Here is a 24,961-nt window from a genome sequence, read left to right as displayed (position 1 = left end):
AACGATATCGTTAATGATATCGTTCAGCGGGTGTGCTCAATGTCATGAACGACATTGAGCACAGCCTGCCGGGGACAACACTACACGATATCGCTCAGGGAGCATATCGTGTAGTGTGTACGCACCTATACTGTATATATCATAACATAGATAGAATAGATAATAGCTGTGTAACAACAAATGATAGATGTAACGCAAGAAATCATGATATCAATCATTAGCCATTGCATCTCTGGTAGGTCTACGGCGGTCCAGCCAAAGCGCCGCCTCCCTCTGAGTCGTAAAAAATTTTGTTTTACCATCAGCAACTATATGGAGTTTAGATGGGTATAACATGGCATATGAAATATTGAGGTCCCGCAGGCGCCTTTTGATCGGGAGAAATTGGGTCCTGTCCTTTTGTATTTCCATAGCGAAATCCGGAAACACTGAGACACGAGTCCCGTTCCATTGCAAAGGACCACTGGTGCGGGCCAGTGTGAGGACAGAGTCCCGGTCATGATAGTGCAGAAACTTTGCTATTAGAGTACGCGGTGGTGCCCCAGGTGACAAGGTCTAGATGGCACCCTGTGAGCTCTCTCCATTGTAAAATATAGGGGGAAAAAGCAGAGCCAAACGTGTCAGACAGCCATTTTTCCAGCAATTTTTCAGGGTTGGGACCCTCCTTCTTCTCTGGTAATCCCACGAAACGGACGTTGTTGCGCCTTAGGCGTCCCCTCCATGTCAGATATTTTCCTCTGCATGGAAAGAAGCTGCGAATCCATAGAATCAACTCTAACACTCAGAGGTGTTATCTTATCCTCCAGGGTTGAAGTGCGGGTTTCCACCTCGCCAACTCTCTCCCGCACACACTGCAGGTCATGGTGTATAATTGATAGATCTGACTGCACTTTTCCAATTTTTTCTGATAGCCTGGTCTCACAGGCTGTCACTGCCTCAAGAACACGTTGAAGCACAGCGTCTGACGGCTCAACCGAGGCCGTCGACTCTGCTGGAGATGTAGGAGGGGAATTATCTCCCCGTGCAGTAGAAGTGGATTGAGCAGGAGGCACTCTGGAGAATTTCTCCAGCTTCGCTGCAGCAGCAGAATTTTTCCCCATCATGAGAGTGTAAATGGGAGTTAATATGAGCACCAGGACTGTGCCCACTTGCAAAATCAGAGGGAGCCACTCTCACCTTCAGCCACTTCAGGGAGACCACTGGGTATGGAACCGCTCTGCTGACAGCCGCCAGGAAGGAGCGCCTCCAGATAGACACAAGCCGCCGCCGGGACTCTGCACACGCAGGGAAGATGGCGCCGGCGGGACACGTGAGCGGGCCCAGTCTTACACAAACACCTTCTGCCAGGTGAGTTAGCTTCCACAGCCACCACTAAGCTGCACAGCACGGCCACTGGACCTTCCGCCAGCCAAGCACCGCAATGGAATCCCAGGGGAGGCTTCAGGATATCACCGCCGGATGGATGGGTCCGGAGAGCGCAACAAAGTGTGTGCTAACGCATACTCTCCGTAGCCACGCCGCCCCCCTGGCTGATGTTATTTTACAACATAATGTAATGTATAGAGATCAAAATCAGCAAGGGATCTATATTAAATGGATTGCATACCTTTTACAGGCAAACCTACCCCATACACTCCATTTGATGAAGGTATAGTTGCACCTCCGGAAGTTCTGACAGCCGATACAGTGGATGTCTGTCAGTGCTGCAGGATCTGACCTAACCCAATGCTGCATACACACGGGACGATTTTCCTGAACAATTTGAACGATAACAATATCGTTCATTTTTAAACACTGAACGACCAACGAAGGACCAATGATGTGCGGTCCCGCATGAACGATAACGATATCTATGGTCGGTCGTACGTGCAGGCCAACCTGGACGATTTTCTCAAGATTTCCCTGTAAAGAGATGACTTCACTGGAATATCTGTCATAGATATCTATCAGTGTGTACACCCAAAATCGACCACATATATCTATCAGTGTGTACACCCAAATCTACCATATATATCTATCAGTGTGTACACCCAAATCTACCATATATATCTATCAGTGTGTACACCCAAATCTACCATAGATATCTATCAGTGTGTACACCCAAAATCTATCATATATATCTATCAGTGTGTACACCCAAATCTACCATATATATCTATCAGTGTGTACACCCAAAATCGACCATATATATCTATCTATCAGTGTATACACCCAAAATCGACCACATATATCTATCAGTGTGTACACCCAATATCTACCATATATATCTATCAGTGTGTACACCCAAAATTGACCATATATATCTATCAGTGTGTACACCCAATATCTACCATATATATCTATCAGTGTGTACACCCAAAATCTACCATATATATCTATCAGTGTGTACACCCAAATCTATCATATATATCTATCAGTGTGTACACCCAAATCTATCATATATATCTAGCAGTGTGTACACCCAAAATCTACCATATATATCTATCAGTGTGTACACCCAAAATCTGTCATATACAGTGGTGGCCAAAATTGCGGACACTTTTTGAAATTTGAATGTTTTTCAACTTCGAATGCTTATAAAAACTGCTACACTTCACGCAGTGCAATGATTCATAGATCAAATGAAAGGAAATTTAATGCTGAATTCAACACAATAAACAGAGGTCAAATATTTGCATTACAAGGGAAGTTATGCAGTGAAATCAGCACTTAGGGTGAAAATCCCTGTGTACTTATGATGTGACTGTCTTATCAGTATTTCGTTGGGTATCCTTTATCTTTCAAGGCAGCAGCACAGCGACGTGGCATTGAGCCAACCAATGTTTGGAGTTCTTCCTTCTTTTTTATGTGGTGCTGTGAGACAATTATAGCCTCAATTAATTGTCTTTTATTGGATGGACGCCTCAGATGTACCAGTTTTTTTAAACAGAACCACAAATGTTCTATGGGTGCAGGTCTGGGCTGCTTCCTGGCCATCCCAGCACCTGCATGTCATTCTCCGTGAACCCCTTTTTGCATGTCCGTGCAGTGTGGCAGGGAGCTGAATCCTGCTGGGAAAAAAAAATGGGGCATTATCTGGAAAAAGATCCCTGATAGAAGGTAGAAGTTTTGGGTGTAGGATGGTGTCAATGTACTTTCTGCTGTTCAGTGTGCCATCTGACATAACGGCGGCCTACAGCATCTGCTGTCATACATGCCCAGATCATAACACTTGTAGGATTCTTTGTTGTCGCTTGAATAAAATCTGGATGTACCTCTTCCCCGATGTGACGCTCACACATTTTCTCCCATCACTACCAAATATCGATATCTTAGTTTCGTCACTCCATATCACTTGTTTCCACTGACCTTCTGTCCATGCAATGTGTTCTTTTGCCCACTGTATTAGTTTCTGCCGCTGCTTTTTATTCAGCAATGGCTTTTTTCGGGGAATCCTACCTTTTAGGCCAACCTCCGTTAGTCTTCTCCGTTCCGTTCTTGCACTGACAAAAACACCAATTGCACTCAGTTCACTGCTAATGGCCGCAGATAACATCCATCTGTCCCTGACACAAATTCGTTTTATTCTCCTATCATCAACAGCTGTTGTGCACTTTTTCCAGCCTTTTCCTTCTTTGTTTTGTATAGATTGTGTTTCCTGATAGCGTAAACAAAACTTTCCTACTCCTGATGTCACATTCCCACCAACTTCTCTCGCAATTGCTGCATACGAAAGACCATTTTCACTTAACGCCACAATCCTGGATCACGTCGCTGTGCTGCGCTCTTGAAAAATAAAGCATACCCAACGAAATACTGATAGGACAGTAACATCATAAGTACACAGGGATTTTCACCCTAAGTGTTGTTTTCACAGCATAACTTTCCTTGTAATGCAAATATTTGACCTCTGTTTATTGTGTTGAATTCAGCATTAAATTTCATTTAATTTCATATATGAATCATAGCACTGCGTGAAGTGTAACAGTTTTTATAAGCATTCGAAGTTGATAAACATTCAAGTTTCAAAATGTGTCAGCAATTTTGGCCACCAGTGTATATCTATCAGTGTGTACACCCAAAACCTACCATATATATCTATCAGTGTGTACACCCAAAACCTACCATATATATCTATCAGTGTGTACACCCAAAATCTATCATATATATCTATCAGTGTGTACACCCAAATCTATCATATATATCTATCAGTGTGTACACCCAAATCTATCATATATAGCTATCAGTGTGTACACCCCAAATCTATCATATATATCTATCAGTGTGTACACCCAAATCTACCATATATATCTATCAGTGTGTACACCCAAATCTACCATATATATCTATCAGTGTGTACACCCAAATCTATCATATATATCTATCAGTGTGTACACCCAAAACCTACCATATATATCTATCAGTGTGTACACCCAAAATCTATCATATATATCTATCAGTGTGTACACCCAAATCTATCATATATATCTATCAGTGTGTACACCCAAATCTATCATATATAGCTATCAGTGTGTACACCCCAAATCTATCATATATATCTATCAGTGTGTACACCCAAATCTACCATATATATCTATCAGTGTGTACACCCAAATCTATCATATATATCTATCAGTGTGTACACCCAAATCTATCATATATAGCTATCAGTGTGTACACCCAAAATCTATCATATATAGCTATCAGTGTGTACACCCAAATCTACCATATATATCTATCAGTGTGTACACCCAAATCTACCATATATATCTATCAGTGTGTACACCCAAAATCTATCATATATATCTATCAGTGTGTACACCCAAATCTATCATATATATCTATCAGTGTGTACACCCAAATCTATCATATATAGCTATCAGTGTGTACACCCAAATCTATCATATATATCTATCAGTGTGTACACCCAAATCTATCATATATATCTATCAGTGTGTACACCCAAATCTATCATATATAGCTATCAGTGTGTACACCCCAAATCTATCATATATATCTATCAGTGTGTACACCCAAATCTACCATATATATCTATCAGTGTGTACACCCAAATCTACCATATATATCTATCAGTGTGTACACCCAAATCTATCATATATCTATCAGTGTGTATACCCAAAATCTATCATATATATCTATCAGTGTGTACACCCAAATCTATCATATATATCTATCAGTGTGTACACCCAAATCTATCATATATATCTATCAGTGTGTACACCCAAATCTATCATATATATCTATCAGTGTGTACACCCAAATCTATCATATATAGCTATCAGTGTGTACACCCAAATCTATCATATATATCTATCAGTGTGTACACCCAAATCTATCATATATAGCTATCAGTGTGTACACCCCAAATCTATCATATATATCTATCAGTGTGTACACCCAAATCTACCATATATATCTATCAGTGTGTACACCCAAATCTATCATATATCTATCAGTGTGTACACCCAAAATCTATCATATATATCTATCAGTGTGTACACCCAAATCTATCATATATATCTATCAGTGTGTACACCCCAAATCTACCATATATATCTATCAGTGTGTACACCCAAATCTATCATATATATCTATCAGTGTGTACACCCAAAATCTATCATATATATATCTATCAGTGTGTACATCCAATATCTATCATATATATATCTATCAGTGTGTACACCCAAAATCTATCATATATATATCTATCAGTGTGTACACCCAAAATCTATCATATATATCCATCAGTGTGTACACCCAAAATCTATCATATATATATCTATCAGTGTGTACACCCAAAATCTATCATATATATCTATCAGTGTGTACACCCAAATCTATCATATATATCTATCAGTGTGTACACCCAAAATCTATCATATATATATCTATCAGTGTGTACACCCAAAATCTATCATATATATCTATCAGTGTGTACACCCAAATCTATCATATATATCTATCAGTGTGTACACCCAAATCTATCATATATATCTATCAGTGTGTACACCCAAATCTATCATATATATCAGTGTATACACCCAATATCTATCATATATATCTATCAGTGTGTACACCCAAAATCTATCATATATATATCTATCAGTGTGTACACCCAAATCTATCATATATATCTATCAGTGTGTACACCCAAATCTACCATATATATCTATCAGTGTGTACACCCAAATCTATCATATATATCTATCAGTGTGTACACCCAAAATCTATCATATATATATCTATCAGTGTGTACATCCAATATCTATCATATATATATCTATCAGTGTGTACACCCAAAATCTATCATATATATATCTATCAGTGTGTACACCCAAAATCTATCATATATATCCATCAGTGTGTACACCCAAAATCTATCATATATATATCTATCAGTGTGTACACCCAAAATCTATCATATATATCTATCAGTGTGTACACCCAAATCTATCATATATATCTATCAGTGTGTACACCCAAAATCTATCATATATATCTATCAGTGTGTACACCCAAATCTATCATATATATCTATCAGTGTGTACACCCAAATCTATCATATATATCTATCAGTGTGTACACCCAAATCTATCATATATATCTATCAGTGTGTACAAATCTATCATATATATCTATCAGTGTGTACAAATCTATCATATATATCTATCAGTGTGTACAAATCTATCATATATATCTATCAGTGTGTACAAATCTATCATATATATCTATCAGTGTGTACACCCAAAATCTATCATATATATATCTATCAGTGTGTACACCCAAAATCTATCATATATATCTATCAGTGTGTACACCCAAATCTATCATATATATCTATCAGTGTGTACACCCAAAATCTATCATATATATCTATCAGTGTGTACACCCAAATCTATCATATATATCTATCAGTGTGTACACCCAAATCTATCATATATATCTATCAGTGTGTACACCCAAATCTATCATATATATCTATCAGTGTGTACAAATCTATCATATATATCTATCAGTGTGTACAAATCTATCATATATATCTATCAGTGTGTACAAATCTATCATATATATCTATCAGTGTGTACACCCAAAATCGTTTGCCCTGCACTACAGAAAGTTGGAGGGAAGTCAGTGATATCTGTAGTTGTGCAGGTTGTACAGTGTGTATGCAGCATTACTGCTCATGTGGCTAAGCTGTAGGAAATCGTGTCTCCTGAATGGTCAGTTCAAGTGTCACATTGTGGCTCTCCAGCCCCCTCCGCACGGTCCGTCCTCACTTCTTCCAGCTGCCAGTAACTGGCTGCAATCTCAGTCAATGTCCCCAAACTGATTAAGTGTATGTCAGGATTCTGCAACGGTTACAGAACACCCTCATAAACATCTGTTATCAATTATACGGTAAGAAATGTAAGTTTAGTTTTTACCCAGTTCTTTCTTGTTCTCGCCCGCTCTAATAGCTTTTGGTGCAGCTCTTTGCCTATTCCATTCTCAAAGTTCTTCACAATCCTACAAGTCTTCCCGTATTCTTCTTCATTTAAAAATGGTTTTACTGTAAAGAAACAAAGAAAATACATAAACACAGTCCAATCAATGTTGTGACATCATTATCTGGTCTATATGACTTGTAGACGTAAAGCAAAAGGAGATTTTTCTGTTTACTTTAGAATCTACACCCTAATGACTGTGTACATATGGCATAGTATTTATACTGCATATGAACCCTGACCGTGGGCAGGAAGAGAAGCTCCCTCTAACAGCCAATGAGAAGCTACCCCAGCCCTGCAATGGTTCCAGCCACACAAAATATCTGCAAATGCAGGAGAATGTTAGTCACAGCAAAGAGGAAATACAGAAATAACAGATGAGGAGGAGGAAAAAGAGAAATAAAATCCAGCCCTGCTCTCTCAGTCTTTGTCCATCCTACACCAAATATCAAGTGACACCTAGAACCATATCTAGTTATATCTGACATATGTTTGCAAGGAAGCACTTGAAGAAAGGCACAACAGACTTTCAGCCTGATTCAGACCCGCTCGCGAGCGCTATGCGCTCGCAAGCGGGTCGATGGTGGCCCAGTGCGCATGACGGAGCCGGCTCCGTCGTGCGCATGCGCAAGACATGGATAGTGACAGGCAAACCGTCGCTCCGGGTCTCGTACCAAAGGGGGCGTGCTGTCGATGTTGAGTGACAGCACGCCCCCTTTGGTGGGCGGGCCAGGGGAGTGGCTGCCCAGATGGAGGCGTTCCTATGGGAACTCCTACCGTCTGGGGCCGGCCCCACTGACATCACAAGTGATGTCAGTGGGAGTGCTTTTGGCTCTGTTAGAGCCGAAGGCACTCTGGGGCTTGCGGCAACGAGACCCTACCACAAGGGTCTCATCGCAAGCCCGATGGTCTTGACCATCTCGACCATCTTCCTGGCCGCTCGCTATAGCTGTGGGTGGTCACCCACAGCTATGCGAGCGGCCCGGAGGCCGCTCTAAAAATCAAGAAGGCCGGCCCTGATTCAGAGCGAGCGCTCTGTCAGAGCGTCCGGCTCTGAATCAGGGCCTTTGTCCATACTTGTTGTCCCCATGGCCAACCACTAGTGCTGACCCGTCCAGACGTGTCAGCGGGCACTGGAAATCGCTCGGGGGCTTTCACCACACTGGCTCCCAAAATTAGTTCTTGTTGAAATGAGCATATACCACACTGAAGGAGGAGTGCCGACACAGAACATTGTGCTGATTGTGGAATCAGACAGCCAGCACAATGTATTTACTTTCACCAGTGTAAGCTAATAAATGTAATGAGTACAATCAGGTCTATGTGGACAATGGATTTTTTGCACATACCCGAATCGCAGTATTTAGACAAAGACTCTTCAAAGGAAGGAACTGGGAGCGGAGGCATCGACTCCTGGTACTGAAAGGTCTTCTCCTCTGCAGACTCATACACATGATTCTCCATGGTCATCCAGAGCCAGTCATCTATAGGAAAAGGAAATGGCGCAGGTCAGGTCATGCATTATCCCAGGTTATTACTATTATCCCTTATTTATATGGTGCAACAAGGGTTACACAGCGCCTTACAAAGTACATAAGCAAATGAGCACATAAGAAAACAGTTATTAACAGTACAGACAATGCAGGACAAGGACATGGTTTATAAACATTGCTGCATTAGCGATCACAAACTTAAATAAGCAGGAGGGAGTCAGCAACCAAGTGTTAGGTGCCTTTGTGGTGAGTTAGAAAAGTATTAAGCCATGGAGAGAGAAAGTAGATGGAGATAAAGTACCAACCAATCAGCTCCTGTAATTTTTCAAATGGGGAGATGCATTATAGCGGCACTTACCGTGCCGCTATAACTCTTGTGCTTCGCCTCTTTACCGAGGCAAAGCAGGAGGCACTAACGGTGAGATGTATAAACATCTCATTTGCCGTAACGGGGGGAGTGAAAGCTGCCCCCTCCGGCGATCCCCGCTAGAGCCCACAGTGCATCAGCCAGTGCTGTCCTTGCAGCGGTGGTAGGGCAACACAAGCTGCAGCTGTCGATAGTGATAGCTGCAGCTGTCGGAACGGTCAGGTGAACTGACCGTTCATACATTTCCCAGCTTACAGCGCTCCTGTCATTTACTGCCCAGCCCCCCAATAATTTTTTGGGGAGAAGCAGCATCAGCACACATAATATGCGCAAAGTGACAGTTAGCAGCTGATTGGTTGGTACTTTATCGTCATCCACTTTCTCTCTCTCCAAGGCTTAGTACAGACACCAGTTGAAATAAGGGAAGGAGGAGCACATGAGGAAAAGAGGGCCCTGCTTGTGAGAGGTTACATTCTAAAAGGGAAGGGGCAGACAGACAGACGTGACACAGATGGGGTAGACAGTGAGGAAGGAGCAAGGAGCAGCGGGTTAGGATGAGAGCTGGAAGGCTTTGAGCCAGTTTGAAGATTAGGTGGAGAGTCTGATAGAGAGAGGGAGAAAATTCCAGAGGTAAGGAGCAGCACGGGCAAAATCTTGGAGGCAGGAGTGGGAGGAGGTAATCAGTTGGCAGGAGAGGCGGCATGTATTTGTGGAACAAAGTGGGCGGGCAGAAGTGTGGTGGGAGATAAGGTCAAAGATGTAAACGGGAGTGGGTTGGGTGAGGGCTTTATAAGTGAGCGTGAGAAGCGTGAATTGGGGATGGGGAGCCAGTGTAGGGTGTAGGAGAGGGGAGTCGAAAGTGCAGGCTTTACTACACTGCAAGGTTTTGTTGCATTTGTCGTGTATGTATATAATTTATCAGTACACCCCCCCTCCCCCCCTCCCCAACCCCCCCCCCGCCCCCACCACCACCATCACACACCACTACTGGGCTCCTTCCTAAAATAATCTTTGCTGCTACAACACAGAACATGCACAGTCCCAGTCCAGTCCTCACTCCCACCTGTAGTTTTTTCAAAGCGCTAACACCACATGCTGGGGGCAGAGTCCAGAGTTTATGTGTATATAGATCCAATTCTTCACATGCATGCAAAGGAAAAGCAACACTAAAACACGGGATAAAGCACCTTTTCATTTGTAATTTCCACAAACCTACTTACACACATACACAATAATAGACATACATGAACACAGAAACTTGCGTGTTTGTGCACACACATACAAAATACACACTCTGGGGGTGATTCAGTAGTGGGTGGAATTGCAAAGCTGCACGCAAACAGCTTTGCAATTCCGTCCTTGCAAATATGCAAATGCAGCAAGAGGTGTCACACAAGTGTACCGTTCAGTGATGTCATAACTTAGCATTAGAACATGAGATGGAACTATAATCTATTCTTTATTGTCACAGATAGATTCCTACCAGTAAAGTTGGGTACATACAAACCTATACAATCGTCGGGCCGTTCTTTTGGGATCGGTATGAAATACCGGCAGATGTTATACCGACGCTGGAAAGCAGAACAGCAGGATCCCGACTAAGGTAAGTTTCTAACTATCCCTAACCCTCTCACCCCCCTAAACCCTAACGCTCCCTTAGGGGTGCCTAATCCTAACCTCCCCCCTTAGTGCCTAACCCTAATCTTCCCCCATAAGTACCTAAACCTAACCCGCCCTCCCCGCAGCCTAAACCTAATCATGGGGGGTGCCTAACCCTAACCCTCCCTTCCCCTAGCCTAACCCTAACCCTCCTAGGGGGGGTGCCTAACCCTGTCCTCCCCCCCACCCCCAAGGAGCCCCTAACCTAACCCTCCCCCCCGCGGCTGTCTGCACCCGGCACCCAGCTTACCTTCGTTCGGTATGCCAGGCGTTAGGCTCCCACCGTAGGTATGACAGGCGTCATTAGTCCCCTGCCGGGGTTTGACAGTCGGGAAGCCGGTGGCCGGCATTTAGACTGCCAGCTTTTTGACTGCATCCCGTTCTTTCGATAACGATAGAACAGCCATTGGGTTGTATAGGTGTGTACGCTGCCCCAATGCAGAACGTTCGATCGATAAACGTTAAAAAACGCTTGGCATATGTACTTATCGGTCGCTCGCAGCTCATGGTCAGTTTAATTTTCATCTGACTGATCGGGAGCATATCGAAACAAAAGTGCAGTGTGTACGCACTTTCGATCGATATTCTCGCCGTTCTTTCGATTATTATGCTGCAGCTGCCTCTGTGGGCGTTTCCTTGCTACGTAGTCTCGTCTCCATCTTGTAAACAATACCATCTTGTTAAATATTCGCCCTATTTTCGTTAAATAACCACATTTTCGACCCAAATTGCTAACAAATTCACTATACATGTATATAGAATATACCCTTATTGCTTAACAATAATCACTTTATACCTGTTTCTACCATTATCACATATTATCCTATAATTTAAAAAATAAACACAATTGCCTGTTCCAAACAGTTTGGCATCCACAAGCAATACAAAATAATTTCCAATTGAAATATTATAGTGTAGCCCACCCAATACAGCCAAAAAAAGCCTACATGGACATTAAAAAGTGGGATACATGACAAAACATATCTACCTGAAAACCTACTTTTGCCTTAATGGCTACAATATGACAGTTTGAATCCTTTGAACATAAAGTGGTATATGCCCCTAAATACTCCCATGCCAGGGATACATCGCATGTTAAAATCCCGGCCTGTTCCTATGTGATGTATTGCTGCCATGGAACTATGGGGTAGATGTATTATAGCTCTTTACCGAGGCGAAGCAGGAAGCACTAACGATGAGATGTATGAACATCTCATTGGCTGGAGAGGGGGAGCGATAACTCCCCCCTTCGGCGCTACCCGCTAGTGACCGCAGCGCATCAGCCTAGGGCTGATGCACTGTGTGTCAGTCCCGGCCGACTCCACTGGGCATGCGCGGGATCTCGCAAGTATCGCGAGATCCCCGAGCGCATCCTGGAGCCGGCAGCCGCTGCAGCAGGGACAGCGCTGTTCCTGCTGTGGGAATAGGGCAGCGTCAGGCTGTAGATGTCGATCGCGACAGCTACAGCAGGCCAAACAGTCAGGCGATATGACCGTTCATACATGGCCCAGGCTAACGTAGATAGCAGCGCCGATAATGACAGGGGCGCTATTTACCACCCAAACCCCGATCATACATCGGGGAGAAGCGGTATCAGCGCACATAACGTGCGCTAATACCGCTTCTGAGCATCATACATCTCCCCCTATATGTCAGACATATGCCAATATATGTTCACTGCAACAAAACAAAGTGCACGCTAGAATGTGGACTACACAACAAACCTATGAAGATTTGCCATGGTACCCTTCAAATAATTTTTCATATTAATAATATATTCCTTCCCCATTATGGTAATTCTGTTTACATCTGTAGCTAGAATCGAAAGAGTCTGTACGCGCGTGATCGGCTGTGTTTTGGGAACGATCGCATCTTAAGTTTGATTGTATAGGTGTGTACACAGCTTAATACAGACTATATTCACATGTACAATAGGTAATTAGTTATAACTTTGCGATACTCCCCTGTACAATTAATAAATCCAGAATAAATATGGGAAATCTATTGTTTTAATTACATACAGTATTTTCTCAGTAGTTTGTTAGGTTGAAAAAAAGATAAATCACTCCTAATAAATTCTGACAGAAGCGCAAATCAAGACTCTATAAACAATTCCTCTATACTGCTAACTCTTTTGCCCTGATTATGCAATTCGCAGGGATTTGTTGTAACTTGATTATATTGCATAGAATTAAATTAATAGTTGCACCACCTGCCAGCGCTCTCCCAATAAACAAGTTTACATGAGTTGACTGGTGTGTAAATATAAATCAATAATCACCATAGATAAATCAAACACACCGCTCAACTTAAGGCCCCCATACATCAGAGATTGATTGCAGCAATCATGCAATTTGTAATCGATTGTGCATAAAGATCTTTCCCTTTTTCAATCGATTGCAGATTGCAGAATTGCCACAATCGATTGAAATAGGGAAAGATTTTTATACACAATCGATTGCAAATTGCTGCAATCAATCTCTGATGTATGGGGTCCTTTATGTAAACTTCTTTATTGGGAGAACGCTGGCAGGTGGTGCAACTATTAATTTAACTCTATGACATTTTGAGTACTGGGTATTTGCTCTATTTTGCATCACTTACTAGCTGCACTTTTGATTTCATTGTGCACTGGTTTTGTCATCCTTTCGCTATTGATTATATTGCAGGATGTAACTATGTGGTATTCAGTATTAATCCTCTCAATCAGGTATTATGATACACACAAAATAACACTGTAGTCAATAACAAAGTATCTACGGATAAATTGATACATGTTCCTTTTGCTCACAGAGGTTATCAGCCAGTAATCAGCCCCTCTATGCTGCTTATAGATGGGCGCATATATATATATATATATATATATATATATATATATATATATATACAATAGCTGAATGCTCCCTCCAGGCAGTGTGTAACATATCTACTTGTGGTAATACTGTTAGGACACGGTGTTTAAATTTATTACCATTTCATTTATATTCATGTGTGTGCCACTGATACCTAGTTTTCACAGAATACGGACAATAAAGTCGGTGTGCTTATTCACAGATATGGGATTCATAACATCATGATATGACATTGAATCCTGATAGTGCATTCAGTGGAGTCAATTAATTAGTCAGCTGTGCCCACATTAACTGCGGGCGTGGACGCTGGGTGTACAAGAGGTATAGCACTATTACAATGCTCATTTATCTTATATTCTCTCTTAGCAATAACCACATGTACACAGCTGAAAAAAGGGCTGCTTAAAAATGTTTGCCCGGCATACAAACACTAGTGCTGTTACTATTACCATTATTGAATAGCATGGGCTATGAGGGAACCCCTGGCACAGTTCCAGATGCCCATTTTCGCCTATGGCTTATTCATGGTAACCAGCGTGCAATGCTGAATCAGCCCCTATGTACAAAGACACAGGGACAGACAAACTATAACAGACGGGGGCTGACGCAGAGATTCGCACAAGTCCGTTCTGCAGGCAGATCTTATGGCTTTGCGCACTGCGCATGCTCTGTAGCTGAGCGCACACATCTTTGAGCGGCTCCAAGTTGGGCGTTCTCATACAGGCCAAGCTTAGTGAGGGCGTGCAGACGGAACCGCAGGATATGCCGAGCTAGGTCTGATTTCAGATGGATCTCTTGCACCATAAGGCAAGTGTGCGCAGATAATGGAGGACGGTGACATGAACAAGCATATGGATAGGGGCGGTGCGGCTGCGTAGATGCATGCAGATCGTCATATGGGGGAATATCTGCAGTTAGTTCCCGTGCACGCAGAGCGAGTGCAACCGCAGTCAACTATGAATCGGCCCCACAGCCAACGTAAAGTACATATTTGAGTAAAAAACATTTATCGCTAATGAGCAATTTATTTTTGTTACTGCAAAATCTCCTAACTGTACAATAGCAATCACAGGTGCTGATGGGATCGCTGGCATTAGAGACGGTGACTGCATATGTGTCTAAATCCGTAAGAAACCGCAACGGTGCATACATAGGGGTAAATTTAAACCAATCAGATTCTACTTAACATTTAATTTGCAGCTTCTTGAAGATAATAGCTAGAATCTGATTGGTTGCTATGGGCAACAAACTCTCACTTTAGAAAATTTACCCCAGAGAGTCCACCTCTGAAAGCGCACTGATTTTGTTTTCCCAACAGCTCTCACATACACAACATACAGTAGTATTACACAACAGCTCTCACATACACAACATACAGTAGTATTACACAACAGCTCTCACATACACAACATACAGTAGTATTACACAACAGCTCTCATATACATAACATACAGTAGTATTACACAACAGCTCTCACATACACAACATACAGTAGTATTACACAACAGCTCTCATATACATAACATACAGTAGTATTACACAAGAGCTCTCGCATACACAACATACAGTAGTATTACACGACAGCTCTCGCATACACAACATACAGTATTATTAAACGACAGCTCTCACATACACAACATACAGTAGTATTACACAACAGCTCTCACATACATAACATACAGTAGTATTACACGACAGCTCTCACATACACAACATACAGTAGTATGACACGACAGCTCTCACATACATAACATACAGTAGTATTACACAACAGCTCTCACATACATAACATACAGTAGTATTACACGACAGCTCTCACATACATAACATACAGTAGTATTACACGACAGCTCTCACATACATAACATTCTGTAGTATGACACGACAGCTCTCACATACACAACATACAGTAGTATTACACAACAGCTCTCACATACATAACATACAGTAGTATTACACAACAGCTCTCACATACATAACATACAGTAGTATTACACGACAGCTCTCACATACATAACATACAGTAGTATGACACGACAGCTCTCACATACATAACATTCAGTAGTATGACACGACAGCTCTCACATACATAACATTCAGTAGTATTACACAACAGAGGGCCTGACTCAGCTTGGATTGTAACTGCTAATACGCACGCATTCAACCGATTGTTGTGTACTGGGCATGCGTATGCATTGCGCAAAACGGCCACTGCGATCGGGACTACAATTGCAGGGACTACGCAGACCCATCGCAGAGTGATTGACAGGAAGGACAGTTTTTGGGTGGTGACAGGGGGGGGGGTGTTCGGGGAAACACAGCCGTGCCAGTGCGCTTGAACGCCGTTGCATGGGCGTGCACATCCGCTGCGATGCCGTACGCAGCTCATAGCGTGCAATAAAGTTAGCAATTCCCGAGTAAGGTAGGAGTGTGTGTGAGGAAGCGATGGTACCGATGGTTTCGCAGTCTTGCTAATCATTACAGTTGTGTGTAAGGTAAAGTGGACGTCCATATGTTGTGCTGCGGCGGCATAGCAATCGCCATGGATTAGCATACTATCGTAGTTGAACTGCGTGAATCATCGCTATTCCATTTGCAGTTGTGATCGGTGGTGAATCAGGCCCTGAGTTGCCACAAATCTGCAATCTCTTACATTCCCCCCCATACCATAAACTTGTAATAAACTGTAATTATCTCCACTGCTTAATAACATAAGGGGTTGTCTTATTTAAAAAAGAAATAAATCAGTCAGTCACTCAGTGTCGGTGTGTGCGGCAGGGAGCCGGTGCTTGGGGTGGCATGGTACCACAGCAGGAGGAGGCTGTGCCCTGGCAGCGTCACCCTGCGGCCCCTTTACAGCACAATCGCTCCCCACCCACTACCTACGGGAGTGGCTCAGGCACTTGCAGAAGGTTTGCTACTATCAGTCCGGGGATGTGCTCTGTGAGGAACCTACGTGCTGGTGGGATAGCGGCTCCCCATGACACTCAGAACGCTCTGTGGGGCCAGGCAGGCAGACAGCGGCGGCGGGCTCCTTACAGCGCGTGGGTGATGTCATGAATTTACCTGCGCGCTGCACTACTGGGAGCTGGGCTTCCGAGGCTCCAGAAGCCATTTTATTTTACTCCAGTTGGTCGCGATCTACCTGCAGATGCTCCGTGAGCTGCCGGTAGATCGCCATCTACCTTATGGCCAGGTCTGCTCTACAGTATAGGCGTATCTCAGCGTATCCTCGCTTTAGACGCAGCAGTTTCCTGGTCAGAAAATCACAGGGTGACCAGGCATTATTTTATGAGGTGCAGTTATCAGACATTTATACATGCAGAAAGCCATGATCAGTATCCAGTCACAGGGTCAGCAGTTACAGGCACCATGTCGTCATCCTCAGGATTTCAACTGTTCACAATATCAGAAATGTTGACACTCTCAGAATGGGTTAGGCACCGCTGGTAGGGTTACGGTTAGGCACTAGGGGGAGGTTATTATTATCACAGTACATAAACAGTTGAACAAAACAAGAAAACAGTGACATACAGTACAAGACATTGCAGGACAAGTACATGGTGTGATAGGATCACTGGTAAAGTGGTCTGTGGCAGGTACATTTGTCCCAGATTCCTGTCTTTTGTGTTGTAAACCCCCAGGAGAAAGTCTGCAGTGTAGCAGGCTTGAGTTTCGGCTTTTTTGAAAAGCCGGTTTGGGACCTGGGGGTTGTGGGTGAGAGGAGAGGGAGGGCTCCACCCACGGCCACTCCAGGTTTTGGTTCTCGCAGCCTGGTATCAGGCTTGTTAGTTTTCCACCTGAGAGTGGCCAATATAAGCCTAGTGTGTTGAGGGCTGATTGTCTCACCTGGGAGAGCAGACAGGGAGTTTGCTCAGAGACACTTGGATACCTAACTGTGAGTGTTGTGCTGTGCTTTTGTTGCTGGCGAGGGCATTAGGCCCTGCCAGGTTCTGGTAGTGAGGAAACTACCTGTGAAGTTAGTGCCCCGATAGGGCTAGGATTTATATTTATGTTTTCTTTATGTTTCTGACATTGTACAATAAAGACTGGCGCCGACCAGCTTGTACTTGCATCCAGACTGGTGTGCTGCTTCCCTGCTGCTGTGTGTGTGTGTAAGGAAGGAAGGAAGGAGTCCTCTACCCAGGAGAGGGACCCCCTAACCTAACTGTGTCACAATATGGTGGAGAATGCAGGCACCCACACACACTGAAGTTGCAGCAAGAGGAAAACTTTCCATTTAAAAATTAAAAAGGGACAGAAACCCAATTTGTGAGTGTGGAAATAACACTGTGTCCTTGGAGTCCCATAGAGGAGGCGTCAGCCAATGCTCAGAGAGGCAAGGTTCAGCTTCCAACCTACACCCCGGGACAAAATGGAGGACATTATTAAAGCCTTGCTCCAAGCTACAGCAGCTCAGCAGGAGACAAACAAACGTCAGCAGGAATCTACCAGGGCTCAGCAGGAAGCTACAGCAGCTCAGCAGGAATCTACCAGGGCTCAGCAGGAATCCACCAGGGTGCAACTGTTGGCCTTGGAGACAGCCCAGAGGCAACAACAGGTCGCCATTGAGGAAACCCGCCAGGCCTTAGCGGAAAACAGCCAGGCCATAAGAGAGGTGGTACAGCACCTGGTCGCCCGGCCCAGAGATGTTACTACTGGTCCTCCCACCACCACTCACTCCGTACGAGCCAGTCACTTCAGATGACTTCGGGCGATGATGTGGAGGCCTATCTCGCCGCATTTGAAAGAACGGCCGAAAGGGAGAGTTGGACATAGGAGCAGTGGGCAAGTCTGGTGGCACCTTTTTTGTCTGGGGAGCCACAAAAGGCCTATTTTGACTTATGCCTGGCTGATGCCAAGGACTATAAAAAACTAAAACAGGAGATCCTAACTCGCTTGGGAGTCACCACCTTTGTTCGTGCCCAACGGGTCCACCGCTGGGAGTTCCATATGGACAAGCCTCCACGTTCACAGATGCATGTCCTTGTCCATCTGTCCTCAAAATGGCTACAGCCCGAGACGCTGACGGGACCACAGATCGTGGAAAGGGTCGTGATGGACCGGTACCTGCGATCGTTACCTGCGACTCTGCGCAAGTGGGTGAGCCATGCAGACCCTAAGTCCGCGGACCAGTTGGTCGAGCTGGTGGAGAGGTACGTGGCGGCTGAGGAGCTGATGAGTATGCCCCACCGAGCCCCGATGGCGCACCGGCGAACTCCCGCAGACACTGGTAAGACTGTTCCAGGGGAGAAGGGTGCTGGGCGGTGGGATGTACCTAAGACTGAGGGTGTAGAACCTGGAGACAGGCCTGCCAGGCCAGGAAGGTTCTTGCCCCGTAAACGACTAGACATTAATATGACTCGGTGTTTCCGATGTGGTGGCTTCGGCCATATTGCCGCTAATTGTGCACTTACAACTGAACCTATGCAATGTGATACTGCTCATGTCTACCGCAGGGGGTCTTTCTTTGCACAGATAGCCTGTACGGCTGACCGGCAGGCTGAGACTGATAAGCACATGTGTGTACTCACTGTAGATGGCAACCGAGTAGAGGCACTGTTAGACTCTGGTAGCTTGGTGACACTTATAAAAGCTGAGCTGGTGAACCCCTTGAGGCATACAGGGAAAACTGTTGGTGTGACCTGCATACATGGGGATACTCGATATTATGTTACGGCCGAGGTGAACATCGAGACACCATGTGGCTCTTCTATAGTTTCTGTGGGTTTGGTGCATGGTCTGGTGTACGATGCAATATTGGGGAGAGACTTTGCTCACTTCTGGAAGTTGTGGGAAAGCCGTTTTGTTCCAGAGGTGAACAACCCCGATCCATTTGAGAAGGTTGTCGATGTAGTGGAGGAGGGAGTTTCTTCTGAGTCAGAGTTATTCCCTTTTTCTACTATGGTTGGCGAACTAGAGAATGCGGAACGTGACGGTGGCCCGCCAACTGATGTGCCTCCCATTGAGGTGGGAAGTGTTGTTGGGCCAGGTGATCGTCTGCCTGATTTAGAGGTCAGAAGAGAGGTCTTTGCCGTGGAGCAGTTGAATTTGGTAAAAGCCAGGGAGAATGTAAAAGTAGTTGATGGTAAACCCGTAGACCCTGATAGTCCTTTGTCCTATCCCCACATGGCAATGTGTCAGGATTTGTTATATCAGGTGACTAAGAAGGGGGAAGATGTTGTGGAACAACTAATAGTTCCCAAAGCCTACAGAAGAACAGTGTTGGATCTGGCCCATGGTCATATAACGGCAGGCCATCTAGGGGTAGTGAAAACCACTGAGCGAATAATGCAGAGGTTTTTCTGGCCCGGGCTTCATAAAGAGGTATCTGAATTTTGCGCATCCTGCCCTGAGTGTCAGTATCATGCTCCCAGGCCACATTTTAAGGGTCCATTAGTTCCATTGCCTATCATAGAGGTGCCGTTTGAAAGAATAGCGATGGATTTGGTTGGACCCTTAATGAAGTCTGCCAGGGGACACCAGTATATTCTGGTCATAATGGATTACGCTACCAGGTACCCGGAAGCGATCCCATTGCGCAATAAGTCAACCAAGACCATTGCCAGAGAGCTAATTCATGTCTTTAGCAGGCTGGGTATACCTAAGGAGATACTAACTGACCAAGGTACACCGTTTATGTCCAAAGTCATGAAAGAGTTATGCCGCCTGTTCAAAATCGAACAGTTAAGAACTTCGGTTTATCACCCCCAAACCGATGGGCTGGTCGAGAGGTTTAACAAGACGTTAAAACACATGCTTAGGAAAGTGGTCGACAAGGATGGTAGGGATTGGGACTACTTATTGCCGTATTTATTGTTGGCCATAAGAGAAGTTCCCCAGTCCTCCACCGGGTTTTCACCCTTCGACTTGTTGTATGGGAGACACCCAAGGGGGTTACTAGACATTGCCAAAGAGACATGGGAGGGGCAGTCTAGTCCTTACAAAACGGTGATTGAGTATGTTTCTCAAATGCAGGAGAGAATTGCTGCGGTAGTGCCGATAGTGAGAGAGCACCTGGAACAGGCTCAACAGGCACAGCAAAGGGTATACAACCGCAATGCTCGGTTACGCAGCTTTGCTCCTGGGGACAGAGTGTTAGTATTGGTTCCCACTGTGGAAAATAAACTTTTGGCTAAATGGCAAGGGCCCTTTGAAATCTTAGAAAGAGTGGGGCAGGTCAATTACAAAGTTTACCAGCCGGGGAAAAGAAAGCCGGAACAGATATACCATATAAATCTGTTAAAGCCCTGGAAAGATAGAACGGTACTGTCGGCCATCCGAGACCCTCCAGTAAGTCGAGGGCCCTTAGTTCCCGAAGTGACAGTGGCAAAAACCCTGTCGGCAATTCAACAACAAGAGGTCAAGGAGTTTCTGATTAGAAATAGGGTGCTGTTCTCTGACGTACCTGGGAAAACCTCGGTCATTAAACATGACATCATCACTGATCCAGGGGTTAAAGTTAATCTAAAGCCCTATAGGTTACCAGAAGCACAAAAAGAATCGGTGTCGAAAGAAATTAAAAATATGCGAGAGTTAGGGGTTATTGAAGAATCACATAGTGAATGGTCAAGTCCCATTGTGTTGATTCCAAAGCCCGACGGGAGTGTGCGTTTCTGCAATGACTTCCGAAAGTTGAACAGTGTTTCAAAATTCGATGCCTACCTGGTGCCAAGAGTGGATGAACTGATTGAGAGACTAGGGACGGCAAGGTATTTAACAACTCTTGACCTAACCAAAGGGTATTGGCAAGTACCGTTAACCAAGAGCGCCAAACAAAAGACAGCTTTTTCAGCGCCAGAGGGCTTGTTTCAGTACAAGATGTTGCCCTTCGGGCTACATGGGGTACCCGCTACCTTCCAAAGAATGATGGACAGGATTCTAAGGCCCCATAGACGGTATGCGGCTGCTTATCTGGATGACGTGGTCGTTCATAGTCCTGTTTGGCAGTCTCACTTACCCAGGGTGCAAGCAGTGTTGGACTCCATCTATAAGGCAGGTTTGACAGCCAACCCAAAAAAGTGTTGTCTAGGCATGGAGGAAGTAAAATATCTGGGATACACCATTGGCAGAGGCCTGATAAAGCCTCAGCTCAATAAAGTTGATGCCATACAAAACTGGCCACGGCCTCTGAATAAGAAGCAGGTGAGAGCCTTCTTGGGAATTACGGGGTACTACAGGAGGTTTATACCCAACTTTGCCACCATGGCAGTCCCACTGACTGACCTGACCAAAGGCAAACAAAAAGTCATGGTAGAATGGAGTCCTGAGGCAGAGAAAGCTTTTCAGGAGTTGAAAGTAGCGTTGTGTTCCCAACCAGTCCTGACGACTCCTAATTTTGAAAGGGAATTCATAGTACAAACCGATGCATCAGAAGTAGGTATAGGAGCGGTCCTGTCCCAGAACAAGGAGGGTGAGGAACACCCTATTTTCTATCTTAGCAGAAAGTTGAATGTACATGAGAGAAACTATGCCACAGTGGAGAAGGAGGCATTGGCCATAAAGTGGGCGTTAGAGGCTCTCAGGTACTACTTGGTTGGAAGAAAGTTCAAATTGATCACTGACCATGCCCCTCTGAAGTGGATGTCTGAAAATAAGGACAGTAATGCGAGAATTACAAGATGGTTCTTGGCGTTACAAACTTTTACATTTTCAGTGGAACACAGGCCAGGAAGCCAGCTGGCCAATGCTGACGCGTTGTCACGCGTTCATTGTTTGGGGGCTTCAGTTGTTCCGCCCCACAGGTCGAAACAAAGGGGGGGATATGTGATAGGATCACTGGTAAAGTGGTCTGTGGCAGGTACATTTGTCCCAGATTCCTGTCTTTTGTGTTTTAAACCCCCAGGAGAAAGTCTGCAGTGTAGCAGGCTTGAGTTTCGGCTTTTTTGAAAAGCCGGTTTGGGACCTGAGGGTTGTGGGTGAGAGGAGAGGGAGGGCTCCACCCACGGCCACTCCAGGTTTTGGTTCTCGCAGCCTGGTATCAGGCTTGTTAGTTTTCCACCTGAGAGTGGCCAATATAAGCCTAGTGTGTTGAGGGCTGATTGTCTCACCTGGGAGAGCAGACAGGGAGTTTGCTCAGAGACACTTGGATACCTAACTGTGAGTGTTGTGCTGTGCTTTTGTTGCTGGCGAGGGCATTAGGCCCTGCCAGGTTCTGGTAGTGAGGGAACTACCTGTGAAGTTAGTGCCCCGACAGGGCTAGGATTTATATTTATGTTTTCTTTATGTTTCTGACATTGTACAATAAAGACTGGCGCCGACCAGCTTGTACTTGCATCCAGACTGGTGTGCTGCTTCCCTGCTGCTGTGTGTGTGTGTAAGGAAGAAGTCCTCTACCCAGGAGAGGGACCCCCTAACCTAACTGTGTCACAATGGTATATAAACATTTGGAGTATGGAGTAGATAATGATGTAAGTAAAGGAAGAAAAAACACATGAGGGAAGAGGGCCCTGCTCATGAGAGCTTACATTCTAAAGGGGAGAGGCAGACAGACGGTGTGACACAGATGGGGTAGACAATGAGCATGGGACAGAGGGTTTGGATGAGAGATTGTTGGATTCCTATTTTACAGTATGTGAGGAAGTCATTTATAATAATAATTGTATTTATATAGCGCTTTTCTCCCGCAGGACTCAAAGTCGCTTTAGAGACATCAGAAAACATGGTACATTGTTCATGGATTAGGTATTGCAGAACATAGAAAACCACACGGAGATAATTAAAAACAACCAGAACCTAAAGAGCACAATAAACATATTGCAGGGTTGGTTCAGACATTTTGAGAAAATAACTTCCACAGGTTATATATTTCACCAACAAAAGGTACCAGATGAGGCAGCCATTTTGGGCGCACTACATAGGATTACCCTGGGTGGAATAGGTTATGCCTAGAAGAGATGACACAAAATGGGTGGTTGCAGCGTCCTAACGCTAGGAGTAGGGTCCCACCATAATCGTCAGGCCCATGTATTTTTCATCCCATCCATGAATGTACCAGGTGAGGCAGCCATGTTGGGCGCACTACAAAGGTTACCAAGTGGGAGATAAGCCGTACAAGGAGCCAAGGCATATATTGGAAGACCGACATGTGTGTGGCAGTATGATATACCCAGTATGAATAGATCATGTGAAGTACATCCTGTCAATGGAGGAGGCACTTCAGTGGAGGTATAGCATGCAGGGATATCATACAGTGGGGTGGAAGTACATGGTTCAAAACGGAGTAGCAAATACAGCAAAAAGTGATGCAGTTTGGACATGATGTACATGGGTGACTGAAACATTAGTAATATAATACACCCTGACTGAATAGATCCATGTGTTTGTTCATCCTAAGAAATAACCATCCAGGCAGCCATCTGGGGCGCACTGTGTAGGTTACATCTGGCAGGGCATGCAAGTAGCGGAAGTATAACATCCAGGCAGAGAGAGAATGAAAATAATGAATGAGAGGCTAAATACAAAGCTATAAAAAGGCCAACTTAAAAGAACAGCGACGGCATTATAAGGTAAAAACCATGTTAAAGTAATCAGAAATTAAAAATAACGGTGTAAACTGTAAGAGGTAACATGACTGCAGCAAGAATTTCCCTTGTTCAAATGTGAGAGCTTGTCACATCCATAAGTTGGTTGAGTGCGCTTGGGATATAGCATGAGACTGCCCCCAAAGCCAGTCTAAGGGGGGGGGGTTGAAATAAAGGTGGAGTGGTAGCATTCCTGAGCTGCAGTGTTTGAGAAATTGATCCATTTTGGTTTACAAAGTAGTTCAAAGTCCAAATCCAATTACAACTCTGGTTCTAACTCCATGCTTCAGATAACATGCTTAAGATGCAGGCTATAGTGTGCAGGACAAGCCTTTGCAGGTTTTAAAATGATTTCCCTTTGTAGGAGAAGCTGGGTCAGCTGGTACAGGGGGAGGGAGTGTATGAGCAATTTTTTCAACAAACTAATTAATGGTGGGGGATGTTGCAGACCCACAATAAAACACACTTTCAATATAGACTATCACCAATCTCCATCACATGAGAGATTGGTGAGGTTAGGCTTAGGCAATAGGGTGAAGTATAGGTTTAGGCACTAGGGGGAGGTTTAGAGGAACAATACTTA

At 44.3% G+C, this 24,961-nt stretch overlaps 1 protein-coding gene across 2 annotated transcripts in view; it reads right to left on the bottom strand.

Annotated features, from left to right (window-relative positions):
* The window catches only part of CROT (carnitine O-octanoyltransferase), a 73,725-nt gene that overhangs the window by 46,172 nt on the left and 2,592 nt on the right, over positions 1-24,961 (bottom strand). For both annotated transcript variants that reach the window (XM_088459617.1, XM_088459616.1), the window contains exons 2-3: positions 8,834-8,968; positions 7,425-7,549 (exon numbers count right to left, since the gene is read on the bottom strand). In XM_088459617.1, coding sequence (XP_088315743.1) covers positions 7,425-7,549; positions 8,834-8,954 — 246 coding nt within the window. In that variant the 5' untranslated portion in view covers positions 8,955-8,968. The remainder of the gene's footprint in view (positions 1-7,424; positions 7,550-8,833; positions 8,969-24,961) is intronic.

The sequence above is a fragment of the Taudactylus pleione genome, unplaced genomic scaffold (genome assembly GCF_031769625.1).
Source record: "Taudactylus pleione unplaced genomic scaffold, aTauple2 ptg000916l, whole genome shotgun sequence".
Taxonomy (NCBI): Eukaryota; Metazoa; Chordata; class Amphibia; order Anura; family Myobatrachidae; genus Taudactylus; species Taudactylus pleione.
This window is presented reverse-complemented; position numbering and strand designations above follow the sequence as displayed.